Source organism: Vigna unguiculata, chromosome 4, assembly GCF_004118075.2.
Source record: "Vigna unguiculata cultivar IT97K-499-35 chromosome 4, ASM411807v1, whole genome shotgun sequence".
NCBI lineage: Eukaryota > Viridiplantae > Streptophyta > Magnoliopsida > Fabales > Fabaceae > Vigna > Vigna unguiculata.
Genome location: NC_040282.1, coordinates 37,143,065 through 37,158,536, shown reverse-complemented (window position 1 = coordinate 37,158,536; position 15,472 = coordinate 37,143,065). Strand labels below are relative to the sequence as shown.

Here is a 15,472-nt window from a genome sequence, read left to right as displayed (position 1 = left end):
GCCATTTTTACACATCAAAACAACAGATTCAACCGCAAAATCAACAAATAACTCAACACAGTTCAGGAAACATGACTCGAAGCTAAAACCCTAACTTCCCGTACCTGGAAAGGAGCTAACGAAACTTTGACGCGGAACTTCGGGGGCACAGTAGCTCGAGTGATGGTCCTAGAACTGGCGGAACAACGGTGGATACAATTATTTTCGGACTTAAACGGTGGAAAACGAATGTAAAGCTTTAGGAGGTGAGCACGAGAGGTTTAAGTTACTTACGTGAGAGTCGAACGGAGCCCTGGCGGAAAGGGATGACGGCTGCAGCTCCAAGCAAGGACAATGTGCCTCTGAAAAGTAGGGTACCCTAGGGTTTTAGGGCAGACTCAAAGCTTATATAGGCTGGGCCAACCATCAGGCCCACTTAGGGGCAGCCCACTAAACTTTAGGGCTGGAAAATGGAAAATGGGGCCTTACATTCTCCCCAACAAGAAAATTTTCGACCTCGAAAATAAAGACTCACCAGGTAAACAGATGTGGATGTGATTTTCTCATGTCCTCCTCTAACTCCCAAGTCGAGTCACCTGTCCTCCGATCCCAGATGACCTTGACAAGACTGACGGTCTTTCCACGACGTTCCTCCACCTTGCTATCCTCAAGAGCGATGGGTGGTACTTCCACTGTGAGGTCTTCCCTGATCTGTATATCTTCGGCTTCCAACACATGAGCTGGGTCGAACACGTACTTCCTCAGCTGTGACACATGAAACACTGGATGAAGGTTCGCCAACTGCGGGGGTAAAGCTATCTCATAAGCCACTGGTCCAATCCTCCTCGTGATCTGATATGGGCCAAGGAATTTGGGTGAAAGCTTCCTTGAGCGGAGAGCCCTTCCCACGCCCGTGGTTCGGGTCACCCTCAAGAATACATGGTCTCCCGCTGCAAATTCCAAAGGCCTCCTCCTACGATCTGCATAGGCCTTCTGCCTACTCTGCGAAGCCAACATCCTATCTCTCACCATCCTCACCTTCTCGGTGGTCTGTGCTAACAACTCCGGTCCAACCAACACTGCCTCTCCATCCTGATACCAACAGAGAGGAGTCCTACACCTCCTGCCATAAAGAGCCTCGTATGGCGCCATGCCAATGCTCGCATGAAAGCTGTTGTTGTAGGTGAACTCTATCAAAGGCAATACTTCGTCCCAAGCACCCAGATGATCCAGTATGCAAGTCCTCAACAAATCCTCTAATGACTGGATCGTCCTCTCAGACTGACCGTCGGTCTGAGGGTGATAAGCTGAACTCATGGTGAGCTTGCTACCCATAGCACTCTGCAGTGTCTGCCAAAACCGGGATGTGAACCGTGGGTCTCTGTCGGAAACTATGCTCGAGGGCACTCCATGAAGTCTTACTATCTCCTTAATGTACAACTGGGCTAGCTTGGCCATAGACATCCTCAAGTTCATCGCCAAAAAGTGAGCACTCTTTGTCAACCGGTCCACTATCACCCAGATGGTGTCATGTCCCCTAAAAGTCCGTGGGAGATGAGTCACGAAATCCATGGAGATGCTGTCCCATTTCCACACCGGTACCTCCAACGACTGTAGAACGCCACCGGGTCTCTGATGCTCCACCTTCGCCTTCTGACACGTCAGACAAGCGGATACAAACTGAGCCACATCCTTCTTCATTCCCTGCCACCAGAAAGTTTCCTTGAGATCTTGGTACATCTTAGTCATGCCAGGATGCAAGCTAAGACGACTCTTGTGTCCTTCCTCAAGGATCAACTTTCTCAACCCAGCGTCATCCGGTATACATACTCTGCCTCGAAACCTCAGTATGCCATCATCACTCACAGCAAAGTCTCTAGCCTCATCTGTTCCAAGCTGTTCTCTAACCCTGTTCAGACTAGCATCCAACAACTGTCTCTCTCTGATCGAACCCAAGAAGTCACTAGATATAGTAAGGGCACTACACCTAATGGACTCGGACCCCAACTCCACTTGTATCCTCATATCTCTGAACTTCTCTAGTAGCTCTGCCTCTTTTATCATGAGATGTGCTGTGTGTACCGTCTTCCTACTCAAAGCATCTGCCACTACATTTGCCTTCCCTGGATGATATAGAAGCTCGAAGTCGTAGTCCTTCAGGAATTCCATCCACCTCCTTTGCCTCATATTCAGCTCCTTCTGATCAAACAAGTACTTTAAACTTTTGTGGTCGCTGAACACCCGAAACTGAGCACCATACAGATAGTGCCTCCAGATCTTCAAGGCAAAAACTATGGCCGCCAACTCCAGGTCATGAGTGGGATAGTTACGCTCATGCACCTTAAGCTGTCGCGAAGCATACGCCACTGCCTTCTTTTCTTGCATCAAAACACATCCAAGTCCAAGGCGGGAGGCGTCACAGTAGACCTCAAACGGCTTTCCGACATCCGGAATCACGAGTATCGGTGCACTGGTCAGTCTCTTCTTCAGTTCCTGGAAACTCTCCTCACACTTATCCGTCCAGATGAAGGGTTGATCCTTCCGAGTAAGCAAAGTCAAAGGTGCCACAATCTTGGAGAATCCCTCTATGAACCTCCTGTAGTATCCTGCTAACCCCACAAAGCTCCTGATCTCTGTGGCTGATTTAGGGCTTTCCCATTTCACCACTGCCTCAACCTTCGTCGGATCCACCGCAATCCCCTGTGCTGATATCACATGCCCCAAAAACTGAACTTCGTCCAACCAGAACTCACACTTGGATAGCTTGGCGTACAACTGCTTCTCCCTCAAAACACCGAGCACCAACCTCAGGTGTTCTGCATGTTCCTCCTGGGTCCTGGAATAGATAAGGATGTCGTCTATGAAGACCACGACAAACCTATCTAGGAAAGGTCGGAAGATCCTGTTCATGTAGTCCATGAACACTGCTGGAGCGTTGGTCACACCAAACGGCATAACCACATACTCATAGTGGCCATACCTCGACCTGAAGGCTGTCTTCTGTACATCATCATCCTTTACCAAAATCTGGTGGTACCCTGATCGCAGATCTATCTTCGAAAACACCGATGACCCATGCAACTGATCCATCAAGTCGTCAATCCTCGGGAGCGGGTACTTGTTCTTGATAGTCATCTTGTTCAGCTGCCTGTAATCCACACACAAGCGTGAACTCCCGTCCTTCTTCTTCACCAACAACACTGGTGCTCCCCAAGGTGAAGTGCTGGGTCGGATGAACTGTTTTTCCATCAGGTCTTCTATCTGTTTCTTGAGCTCTACCAACTCTGCCGGAGCCATGCGATATGGGGCCATCGAGACCGGGCCCGTTCCTGGGACTAGATCAATAGAGAACTCCACCTCTCTACTGGGAGGCAATCCTGGTACCTCCTCTGGAAACACATCCACGAAGTCCTGGACGACTGGTATCGCTGACGTCGTCTCTCCTCTCTCCACCCCCATGTGCGTGAAGATCACGTAGCACTGCGCGCCGTCCTTTAGCTCTCTCATAACTCCCTGGGAGGAAACCAACTCACGCTCCTCCGAGTCGGGAAACAACAGCTTCTTCTCCCGACAATCTATCAGAATGCGATTGGCAGAGAGCCAATCCATCCCTAAGATCACCTCCAACTCCTGTAGAGGTAGGCAGATTAAGTTCACCTTGTACCTGCGTCCCTCTACCTCCACTGAACACCGAGCACACAAGGACGACGTCGTGACCAATCTCGACGCCGGAGAAGACACCGCGAGCTCGCACTGTAGCTCGCTTACCGGCAAACCCAGACGTTCCACACAAGCAAAAGACACAAAAGAGTGTGTCGCTCCAGAATCATATAGCACACAACAAGCAGAACCAGCTATCATGCAACTACCCATAACCAAGTTACCTGAGCCTGATGCCTCCGTTCCTGACATGGCGTGCACTCTGCCCGTCGCCTGAGGCCTGTTGCCTCTGTCTCTCCCCTGATGCTGATGGGGTGCCTGAACTGGAGGGCGTGTCGCTGCCCTAGCAAGGTTGGGACAATCTCTCCCAAAGTGGCCTTCCTTGCCACAGTTGTTGCACCGACGGTAACCCTCCATACGCGGGCAAGCACTCCTCAGATGAGGGCCTCCACATATATAGCACTGTACTCGACCCTGCTGGCGAGGAAGACCCCTAGACCCCTGAGGCTGATGGTGAGGCCTGTCATATGGTCTCCTCCGCTCCTCATGTCTGGGTCTGGACCCAGATGGTCCACCAATCCTCTGCGACGGCTGTGGCTGCTGTGAGCGCTGGCTTTCCACCTCGCGCTTCATCTTCTCCATTACCCTGGCCTTCTCTACCAGAGTAGCAAAATCCTTGATGGACAAGGGTGCCACCATCAAGCGAAGGTCTCCCCTGAGGCCGTTCTCAAACTTACGGCATCTCCACTCCTCGTCAAGCGGCAGCGTGTAGAAACGGCTGAGGTGTTTAAACCTCTCAGCATACTCGGTGACAGTCTTCCCTCCCTGGGTCAGCTGGAGGAACTCCACCTCCTTGGCATATCGGATGCTGTCTGGGAAGTACTCGGAGAGGAATCTCTCCCTGAAGGTTTCCCACGTCACTAGCTCATCCCTCTCCTCCAGGATGGATCTGGTACTGCTCCACCAATGCTCTGCCTCTCCAGTAAGCATGTAAACCGAGAACGCCAACCTGTCCTCTGCAGGGCACATCTTGGCGTCGTAGATACGCTCCAGGTCCTTCAGCCATTGGTCTGCGGCGTCAGGACTAGCCTTCCCATCAAACTTTGCTGGGTGGTGCTTCAAAAAGTCCTCCAAGCTCCACTCCCTGACCGCAGGTCGTGGCTCAGGACCAACCACAGGTGTCGCCGTCCTGCTCTCCTCCATCTGGCGGAGGGCCTCCATATGCTGCCTATGAGCATCCTCAGCAGCTACCCTCGCAGCCTCCATCTGCTGCATCACTGCCTGCTGCTGCTCAAGCGATGCTGCCTGTCGCTGCATAGATGCCTCGTGCTGTTGCATCATCGCAGCACTCTGCTGCGTCATAGCTGCTACCATCGCCTCTATAGCTCTGGCGATATCTGATGGGTCCCCCTGAGATGACTGAGAAGCTCGGCGAGGAGGTGCCATAATCCACTGGCACACAGAAAATCACTTGGTTAGACTCGATAAAGGCATGAATTTAACTAAGAATACTCAGAAGACACACAGAGAAGCTAAGCGGACATCCAAGTCCACAGACCTAAGGAATGATCGCTCTGATACCATAAATGTAACGTCCCATTTAATTTAATACGTAAAATTAAAGGAAACGTCACGTGATGAAAGCATAACAACGTCGTCCTGGGGTCCTTAACATTACCCCTACAAAGCTAGGCACACCACGATGCCGATAACGGGAAACAGGATACGAATACATCGTAGAAAGAAGCGTAGAAATACGGAAAGAAATACATGGGCCGTGGCCCTAAATAAACACTAAGAAGGCTCCAGCCCAGATGGCTAAGCTACTGGATCACCGCTCCCTTGCTGACCACGAGGACCTCGCCCGTCTGCTCCCATCAACCGAGTTGATGATCATCGCAAGAAAAACAACCACATACAACATAGACATACAACAAACGGGTAAGCTAGAGCTAACAACATAAATCATGCAGCCAAACATATTTTTATCATCTCATATCCACATAGCAATCAAACGTGTTATGACTCTTCATTCAATACACTACGACTCGACTCGACTCATCCGGATACGTATAACTTGGTCGGATTCAGCGGATGCTTGCACTTGTGTGGTTACCCCTGCTCGAACCTGAGCTGCTCGATCCTGAGCCATGTATTACCAGTGTTACAATGAAACAAATCTCTCCCACCACAAGGTTAGCCCTTAGTGAGTTTCAGGCCTCCTGCTACTCCCACCACAGGAGTCAGTCCGCTCTAAGTGAGACTAACTGGCTCCTCGGAGTGTCAGAATACATCCTTACCTTGAATCCTTACCTAGTTATACAGATGGGGCACCACCATGAACACCCACTAACAGGGGCCATGGAATTACGTCCCGACCACTGAAGCGCGCCCTCGGAGGTCTCACCTAGAGACCCCAAGGAATTATACGCTGACACGGACTAACATTCAGAAATCAACAATTAAGAGGAAATTAAATTACGTCCTTCATTTTCACGTCAACCCATGAATTTAAGTCCTCATATGTGTCACCTCTCAATTCCATACCCCTGATCAATTACCACCCCAATGTGTCTAGGGTCTCATCTCATGACAACACCATGTTCCATTTAATTTCAAACCACCATTTATTCCTCATGCCAAGACCACACCCAACCCGTCATACGTCATTCATAATTCATGCCAAGCATACCAAGTACTCTTTACATACATGTTAATCATCACACGAACATTCTCAACCAAAACAGATCACTCGGGAACATCCAAAAGTCCAATACATAACCCACCCTCGCCCAGCATCTCGCCCAGGCTGAGGGGTCTCGCTCAGGCGAGATGTCTCGCTCAGGCGAGCCTCCCCTCGCCTAGGCGAGAGCACAAAAACCAGGGGTGTGGCAATTACGGGATCTCGCTTAAGCGAGATCCCTCTCGCCTGGGCGAGTGGCCAGCTCGCTCAAAAGGTGAGCGAGTCGCCTGGGCGAGATCTCGTGCAGAGATCTCCCTATTTCATCTCGCCTAGGCGAGATTGACTCGCCTGGGCGAGATTTACAGGCCTCGCCACTGTTCATCACTGTAACAGTAAGGAAAACGAACCAAACCACACATGCAAGCCATTTTTACACATCAAAACAACAGATTCAACCGCAAAATCAACAAATAACTCAACACAGTTCAGGAAACATGACTCGAAGCTAAAACCCTAACTTCCCGTACCTGGAAAGGAGCTAACGAAACTTTGACGCGGAACTTCGGGGGCACAGTAGCTCGAGTGATGGTCCTAGAACTGGCGGAACAACGGTGGATACAATTATTTTCGGACTTAAACGGTGGAAAACGAATGTAAAGCTTTAGGAGGTGAGCACGAGAGGTTTAAGTTACTTACGTGAGAGTCGAACGGAGCCCTGGCGGAAAGGGATGACGGCTGCAGCTCCAAGCAAGGACAATGTGCCTCTGAAAAGTAGGGTACCCTAGGGTTTTAGGGCAGACTCAAAGCTTATATAGGCTGGGCCAACCATCAGGCCCACTTAGGGGCAGCCCACTAAACTTTAGGGCTGGAAAATGGAAAATGGGGCCTTACATATTTGATTAAGGTTTAGCCATTAATCTATATATGAGTATGAAATAAGTTATATAAAAAATGTTTCATAATGACATTATAAATGAGTTATGATAATAAATAAGTATACTGCAATTTTAATTAAGAAAACATATTCTTATGATAGGGTGGTGAAATTTTGTTGGACAAAGTCTCATTTTTAAGTTAGTGGAGCTTTTAAAGTTGAATTCGAGTTGTCAAATCCAAATATCGAATAGAAGTCTACTTTGCCCTATACTCGATGCTAAGTTAATTAAAACTTTATAATAATAAAGAAAAAACATTAAGTGTATACTTTGGTAGACATAGAAAGCATTTCCAAAAATTAAATATTTAATTCAAATAATTTGAATACTACTATTCTTAATTTTTGTGATAAAATTTTAAGTGGGAAAGAGTAACTATCATCTTAAATTTGGCGGTTTTATTGGAAGCTAGCATGTTTGCAATTTATTTCCAATACAACAAAACGTGGTAGAGAATTATATGCTTATAAAAAATGTGATATTAATGTTATTTGGTATAGGCAAAAGGAGGACAAATATTCTATGATCTGTCTTGCCTTTTTAGGAGGAGACACTTTCTTTGTGTACTAAAACACATTTGTTCAATTACTAGGTCAACATTAATTTATGTATATAATTATTATACCTAAATTAAATTAACATTCAATAATATAATTTAAAGTTTTAAAATTTGTGTTTTTTATTTTATTTTATATATTTTTAAATTTCCAAAACAAATTGTTCTAACATAAAATCATACTAAAGCAAAAAATTACGGCATAAAAAGAATAAATGAGACCCATTTTATATAAATGTTTTAGGTAGTTTATTGGTGACTTGGACAACTCTAAGTTTGGAGCAACAACCCACATGGATGATCCAACTCAAAATTGTGGATACAAAGGTGCTTTGTTGCATATTCTTGTGCCTCACATTTGTCACTTATAAAAATATATAATACAATTCGACCAATTCATGCTTTTATTTATATAGCTACTTTTGTGGACACATTTTCTCCTTTAAAGTGCAAAATAATGTTGATTTAAAAATTAAAGGTGATTTCCAAAAGTTATCTAGAAGATAAAATATAATTTTAGATCGTGATAAAATGGAATACATATTTAACAAATCTAAAATTAATTATATCGTTAGTGATTAATAAAATAGTCAGGATAATCGTTATGGTATTTTATGTTAAGTATATTTTTCTTTAAATTATTATAAAAATTCGTGTTTCATCCCCTAAACTAAGTTACAAAGTATTCCATGAGGTAATGTCAATATAACATTATCGAGTTTATATTGTAATTTGTTATAGAACTCTATTATCTTTGTTTGGATAATATTCTCCTATGGATTCCTGAAAAATAAATAAATAATAAACATCAATTATTATGTACCAAGTATTTTTATTTTGATTTTCTAATTTGACAATGAGCATACCATAAACGTCACTACCTATATAGGGTTTGATGTATATGTTCAATTTCAAAGAAAGGAAAGAGAAGAATGTCAAAGGGTTTACCTAGAAAAAGACAAGGTACCAATACTTAAAATTGGAAGAATGAATACAGAAGACAAGACAAGATGTGCAGCTTAGAAAAAATTAGGTCAGAATGTTTTTTACTAATATATATATATATATGAGGGTATGTTTGTGAATTAAAGTTTAGCGGGTACGAGTATCCACAGGTACGAATATTATGATACCCGTACCTGCCCCGAAAACATGTAGGTATAAAAAATACCCGTACCCGCGAGTAGCAGGTATCCATTTTTAATATCTGTTTCCTACCTGTTACGAGTTTTATTCACGGATACCCGCATGTACGGATTTTGTTGACATCCCTAATTGAAACTTAAGGCAGATTAAATATTTTTTTTCTCACTCTTTGAGAGGTCATTTAAGGATAAAACCGACAAAGTATATATTTCAAAAACAAATAATACCTCGAATGTACATTGATTTGACCGTGATTCTATCATCGAATTTAATATCAAAACACTATTATATATATATCAAAACACTTTTATATATCAAAACATTTTATACCTTAATCATTCATTTCAATTATACACTTGATTTTCCTTTTCTCACTATTTCATATCTTGTCGATTACATTTTAGACACACATGGGTTTTAAAAACAATATGATACTTTTAAGTGATTAAGTAACTATAAAAACCTTTTTGATTTTGATCATTCATATAGTAGGTCTAAAATAAGTGAATATATTTTATGTGAAAATAAAACATAATTAAATCTACTTTGATCATTATATAACTAGATTTATTCTCTCATAGTTATATATATAAAAAACTCTCATATCACATTATAAATACATATGCATGCTATTTTATTTTATTATTGGTGATTATACTTTTAGTCACTCAAATATTGGGTGAGATTTTTCTAGAAAAAAAAACTTTTAGAAAATATAGTTATTAAGTTTTTTAAAATGCTCGTTCAAAATTTTCAAATGTTTGTTTATATTCTATATGTAATCGAGTTGTATCATAAAAAAATAAAATTAAAAAAATAGTAAAAAAAGTTAATATTTTAAATATAAACTATTTTCTAATAATTTATTTAATAACCAATTAATTAGAATTTATAAAATGATAGATTAAAAATGGAAAAATAGTATTGAAAAGAGAAATTAATATTTTAACTTTAAGGTATTATTTAATAATTTTGTTAAATGATTAAATAATTAGAAATTATAAAAAGATAAATTCAAAAATAAAAAAATAGTACAAAAAATTTAATACTTATAAGTCAAGAATTTATTAAATGATCAATTAATTAAAATTATAAAAAGATAAAATTAACACTAAAAAAATAATATAGAAATATATTTTCACTTTTTAGACAAATCAATTTAAAAATAAAATAACTTCTATGTTGATGTTACATAAATAAATATAAATACAAGGAAAATTAACTACGTTGCATTTACACTTCATATATATTAAATTTGTAAGATTAAAACGTTTTAATGGAAACTGAAATAAAATAAAAATCACGGGAAACAAACACAATAAAAATAAAAATAAAAAAGAGAAAACTCAAACGAAAAGTACTTTACATTAATTAATCACAAAAGTTATTTAATTATCGATATAATCACAAGTGTGTAAATGGAACAGTATTTTAGTGAAAGGGAATTAAACGAGCATTATTCTAAAATATTTTGTACTCCGACCAAGTTAGATGCGTCCAGAAAAGGACAAAGAGTGAGAAACACAAGATCAGTCTAAAAGGTCTAGCCGAGAATCCTCGGAAAATGTTCAAACTTAGCTTTGGTCTTCTTCATTGGTCAAAAAACCCAAAACCCACGCATTTTTTGCTTCTGCCACCCAACTTCGCACTATAAATACCACATTACTTTTGCATACCCATCATCACATACACAGATTCTGCCATAACCATTCATTCATAGCTTCACTTCCAAAACCTTAAAACACAAACCAAAACATGGAGATCTTGGGTTTACCTGGAACACTTGTTTTCTTCGCCATGTTACCTCTTCTTTTGCTCCTGAAACTCGCGTTTTCTTGGTGGATTTCTCCCATCCATACTCATTTTAAGCTCAAAAGATGTGGATTTGGAGGACCAACCCCAAGTTTTCCTCTTGGGAACATTCAAGAGATGAAAAACAACAACACTGTTAGTTCTTCACCGGTGCCCTCTAACCTCATCCATGATATACACTCCACTGTGTTCCCCTACTTTTCTCGCTGGCAAAACTCTCACGGTATGCATGCTTTTCATAGCACTATAATTCATAACTCTAGTCACGAACGAAAACTATAGCATAAACGTGTTTTTAATATATACATGAACTTACTTGTATATGTATGACTCTTACTTTTCTTTGTACAGGGAAGGTGTTTATCTACTGGTTGGGGACAGAACCGTTTTTGTACATTGCTGATCCCGAGTTTCTTAAAAAAATGTCCACAGAGGTTTTAGCCAAGAAATGGGGAAAACCTAGAGTGTTCAGACATGACAGAGACCCTTTGTTTGGAAATGGTTTGGTTATGGTTGAAGGCAATGAATGGGTTCGTCACCGACATGTTATAGCACCAGCATTTTCTCCTCTTAACCTCAAGGTTCAGTTCTCTCTCTGTTTCTGTAGCTTCTATATATAATACTAATTAACCTAATTTCAACATTCCATCGTTGCATGACTTCAATTTCAACAATCAATTTAGACCATTCTGGCATGCTAGGGAAAGTTGTCTACACGGAATCATGAAGTTTGAAATATTTGTATACGTTTTTACTTGGTGTTTCTCCTTCTTACGATCTTCATCATTTGCATGCTAAATATAGAAATGCTACCTAATTTCGTTGCTTAACTTTAAGACTGCTTTACCACAAACTTAAATAAATAACCTACCCACGACTACTAGGCCACACAGCTTTCAAGAAAAAAAAAAATTCCATTTTACCTCATCCCACCAAGTTATTCCCTTCTTTTATTTAATTAAATAAAATCAAAAAGAGAAATCATTGTAACAATCCATTTCATGCATTTTAGTTTTTAAATATAAGATAAAATAATTAATAACTATTTATATATGTGATAGGCAATGGCAAGCATGATGAGTGAGTCTACAAATGAAATGATAGAAAGGTGGATTGCACAAATAAACTCGGGTAACTCAGAAATCGATGTGGAAAAAGAGGTTGTCGAAACCGCCGGAGAAATCATTGCAAAAACAAGCTTTGGCATGAAGGGGAAATATGCAAAGGAAGTGTCTGAAAAACTACGTGCCCTACAAATGACACTTTTCAGGACAACAAGATACGTAGGGGTCCCATTTGGGGAGTGTTTCAACGTGAAAAAAACCCTAAAGGCCAAGGAACTTGGGAAAGAGATCGATGAACTTTTGTTGTCGGTCATAACATCTCGCATGAAATCGATCAAAAGACAAACTCAAGAAGACTTGTTGGGGTTGTTGTTGCAGGGAAATCATCATGAAGGTGATGGAAAGGTAGGGAAGACATTCACCACAAGAGATTTGTTGGATGAGTGCAAAACTTTCTTCTTTGCTGGCCATGAAACTACTGCATTGGCCATCTCATGGACCTTGTTGCTTCTTGCTATGCATCAAGATTGGCAAAACCAGTTACGAGATGAGATCAGAGAAGTGGTCGGTGATAGAGAACTTGATATCAACGTGCTTGCTGGCTTGAAAAAGGTAACACAAAAACTAAACCTAATCTCATTTCTTCATTCATTCATTCATCACTTTTTACACATCATAGAAAATGTTGATAATTTGGCAAGTTTTTACTTTTTTTTGGTTAATTACGTTTTGCATTTTAAAATTTAAAATACAATGGATAAAATTTTCTACCATTGACCACAAAAGTTATACATTTTTTTTTCGGCAACCCCCAAAAAATTATACTACTATGCCATTGTTTTATAAATCTAAATAGACTTATGCTCTTGGGTTAGATGACAATACATGCAAAGAACGAGAAGGGGTCTAATTGACTTAATATGGATTCTTACTTTGATCATTGACCATATATGTTTCAGACATGGAATTAATGTAAATTTAACATTAAATCCAGAATGTTCATAAACTGCTTGGATGACTGTGTTTAAAACGTTATGTTACATTCAAAGTCTTGTGTTAATTACCGGATAATGGGTTTATTAAATATTAAAATAAATTCAAACACTCGAATAAAAAATAAATAAACTATATGTTTTCAAAATTACTTAACCTAAATTACAACGAAATTAATAGCTGTAGAATTTGAATGTGTGTTTTACGATTTACATTTAGTACGTGTTTTGTTCGTGGGTTGAACGACACTAATAACTTGGTCAATGTTCATATCTGATATCTGAGTGGGTTATGTTGATGTGCCACGAGGCAATAACAACACAATAATTCAGATGTGTTAAATTAAAAAATTGGATGGCCCCACAATAAAAAAAAAAATGAAGTTGCAAAATCCGTGTCTTGTGCATGTTTTGCCAGGTGACTAAATCCTCGCCACTTTATATATAGATAGATGTACGTATAATTATGTAGCATGAAACAAAATATCACTTTACACATGGCACTTTGTCAATGTGTTGACTTTGAACCTTCTCTATTTCTTTTCATTTCTTTCATTTTTTTTATCATAAAAATAAATATATTAAATAGGGACAAATGGATTCTCCCAACCCATATAAAAAAGAAAAAAAAGTTCTTGATCATTTTTTTATTTATATATTGTTCCTCGAAGAGCAACCAAAGACAAGTTTTTAAGATTTGATTGTACTAAATAAATTCTTAATTAACATGAGGTTGTTATTGTGTGCCATGTAGATGAAGTGGGTGATGAATGAAGTTCTAAGGCTGTACCCAACAGCACCAAATGTGCAAAGACAAGCAAGAGAAGACATTCAAGTTGATAATTTAAGGATCCCCAATGGCACCAACATGTGGATCGATGTTGTCGCAATGCACCATGATGAAGCATTGTGGGGAAAAGATGCGAATGAGTTTAGACCAGAAAGGTTCATGAATGATGTCAATGGTGGATGCAACCACAAAATGGGGTATTTACCATTTGGGTTTGGAGGAAGAACCTGTGTCGGAAGAAACTTGAGCTTCATGGAGTATAAGATTGTCCTAACCCTACTTCTCTCTAGATTTAGCTTCAAAGTTTCACCTGGTTATAACCATTCACCCTCTATCATGCTCTCCCTTAGGCCAACCTATGGTCTTCATCTCTTAGTTCAACCCCTTAATTAAACCTTTGCTGCCTTCAAAAACTTTTATTTGTAATAAGGAAAAGAAAATAAATATTTTTTTCATAACTTAATATTAATTTATGGATAAGTTAAAAGAGAAATCAACTTATACATAAATTAATTTTAACTCAGGAAAAAAAAATCTTATTTTCTTTTCTTATAGACACCCACTTATATCCATACAAACTCTTATTTGTATTTAGAGTTTTGAATCTTAGTATCTCGATTTCGATGTTTGATATATAATTGATATGTACGATTACAATGTAAGAACATAATTGGCTATGATGTTTTGAACTTTATTCTATTTCACACATGGGTTGTTGTTGTCTGACATAATCAAAATCCTGCAACTTTCTAACCCTAGATTTTGAATTTGACGATCTGCATAACCAAAACGAGTAAGCTAGCTTGCAATGTGTGAAATCTGAAGCAAAATGAACAGCGTTCTACGGTTGTCTTTGTCGCATGTATCAAACTTCGAGACAAGTACATGATTCAGTACGAATATGTTGCAATGGAGTGTGTGGATTCACTGTTGTTAGTCTTGGATTCACATGATGGATAATTTGGTCACCAAGAGTGTGTGATTTTGACATTGTTGCACCATCTTCGACACCAATGGCTATTGCAGTTAGTGGCACCCCTAGAGTTAGATCACTTCACTTTCAATGTCTTTATAATTACGAAGACAAATTTTGCAACTTTATATTATTTATGAGGGGTTTTAATCAAAGGGTAATAAAATAACCTTAATCATTGTAAACATTAATGATGGGTAGATCAAGAAAAGTACTAGGAGTCATCTCTATAATTAACATCAAGTTCTTACTGGTCTTTAATTTGGTGAGGATTTATGGAACTTTAAGAGAATAATTAATTGGGTATGTATTATTAATTATTATTTCTTATTTTAGACAACCAAAAATTGATATTTGATTTCACGTTTTGCATGTTAGTGTATATAGACTCGTCTGGATGTAAGTTTTAATGTCTCCTATATAAAGTAGAGTTGTCAAAACGGGTAACTCGGGCTGACCCGGCTCGACCCACCACGGGTTGATGATTTAGTGAGTCAACCCAACCCGACTCACTTTTTAGCAAGCCAAAAACATTTGAATTTGGCCCGATCCACCACGAGTTGACGGGTTAAACGGGTTGGCTCATGGGTTCACTTAATTAAAAAAAAAAAATTTTTTTAATTTTTTTTCAGTCAAAACTAAATTGTAATTCTAATTAAAATCTAAATAAATTTTAATACAATCCAAATACAAACCAAAATAAAAAAATACAAATTATTTATGTGTTGGATAAAAAAACAACCTAACATGACCCAAATGTAAAGCCTAACTTAATAAAAAAAAATAAAAAACACTTGTGTGACCCTTTTATCTACGAGTTGATGAGCCAACCCGGCTCACCACGGGTTCAACTCGGGTGAGTCGGGTCAAAAATCAATCCAT

At 39.7% G+C, this 15,472-nt stretch overlaps 1 protein-coding gene across 1 annotated transcript; it reads left to right on the top strand.

Annotated features, from left to right (window-relative positions):
* Positions 1–10,660: 10,660 nt before the first annotated feature.
* On the top strand, positions 10,661–14,180 carry LOC114181777 (cytokinin hydroxylase-like). The gene is made up of 4 exons (XM_028068327.1): positions 10,661–10,994; positions 11,123–11,352; positions 11,833–12,447; positions 13,582–14,180. The coding sequence occupies exons 1-4, from the start codon at positions 10,715–10,717 to the stop codon at positions 14,008–14,010; spliced, it is 1,554 nt and encodes a 517-aa protein (XP_027924128.1). The 5' UTR covers positions 10,661–10,714; the 3' UTR covers positions 14,011–14,180.
* Positions 14,181–15,472: the final 1,292 nt, after the last annotated feature.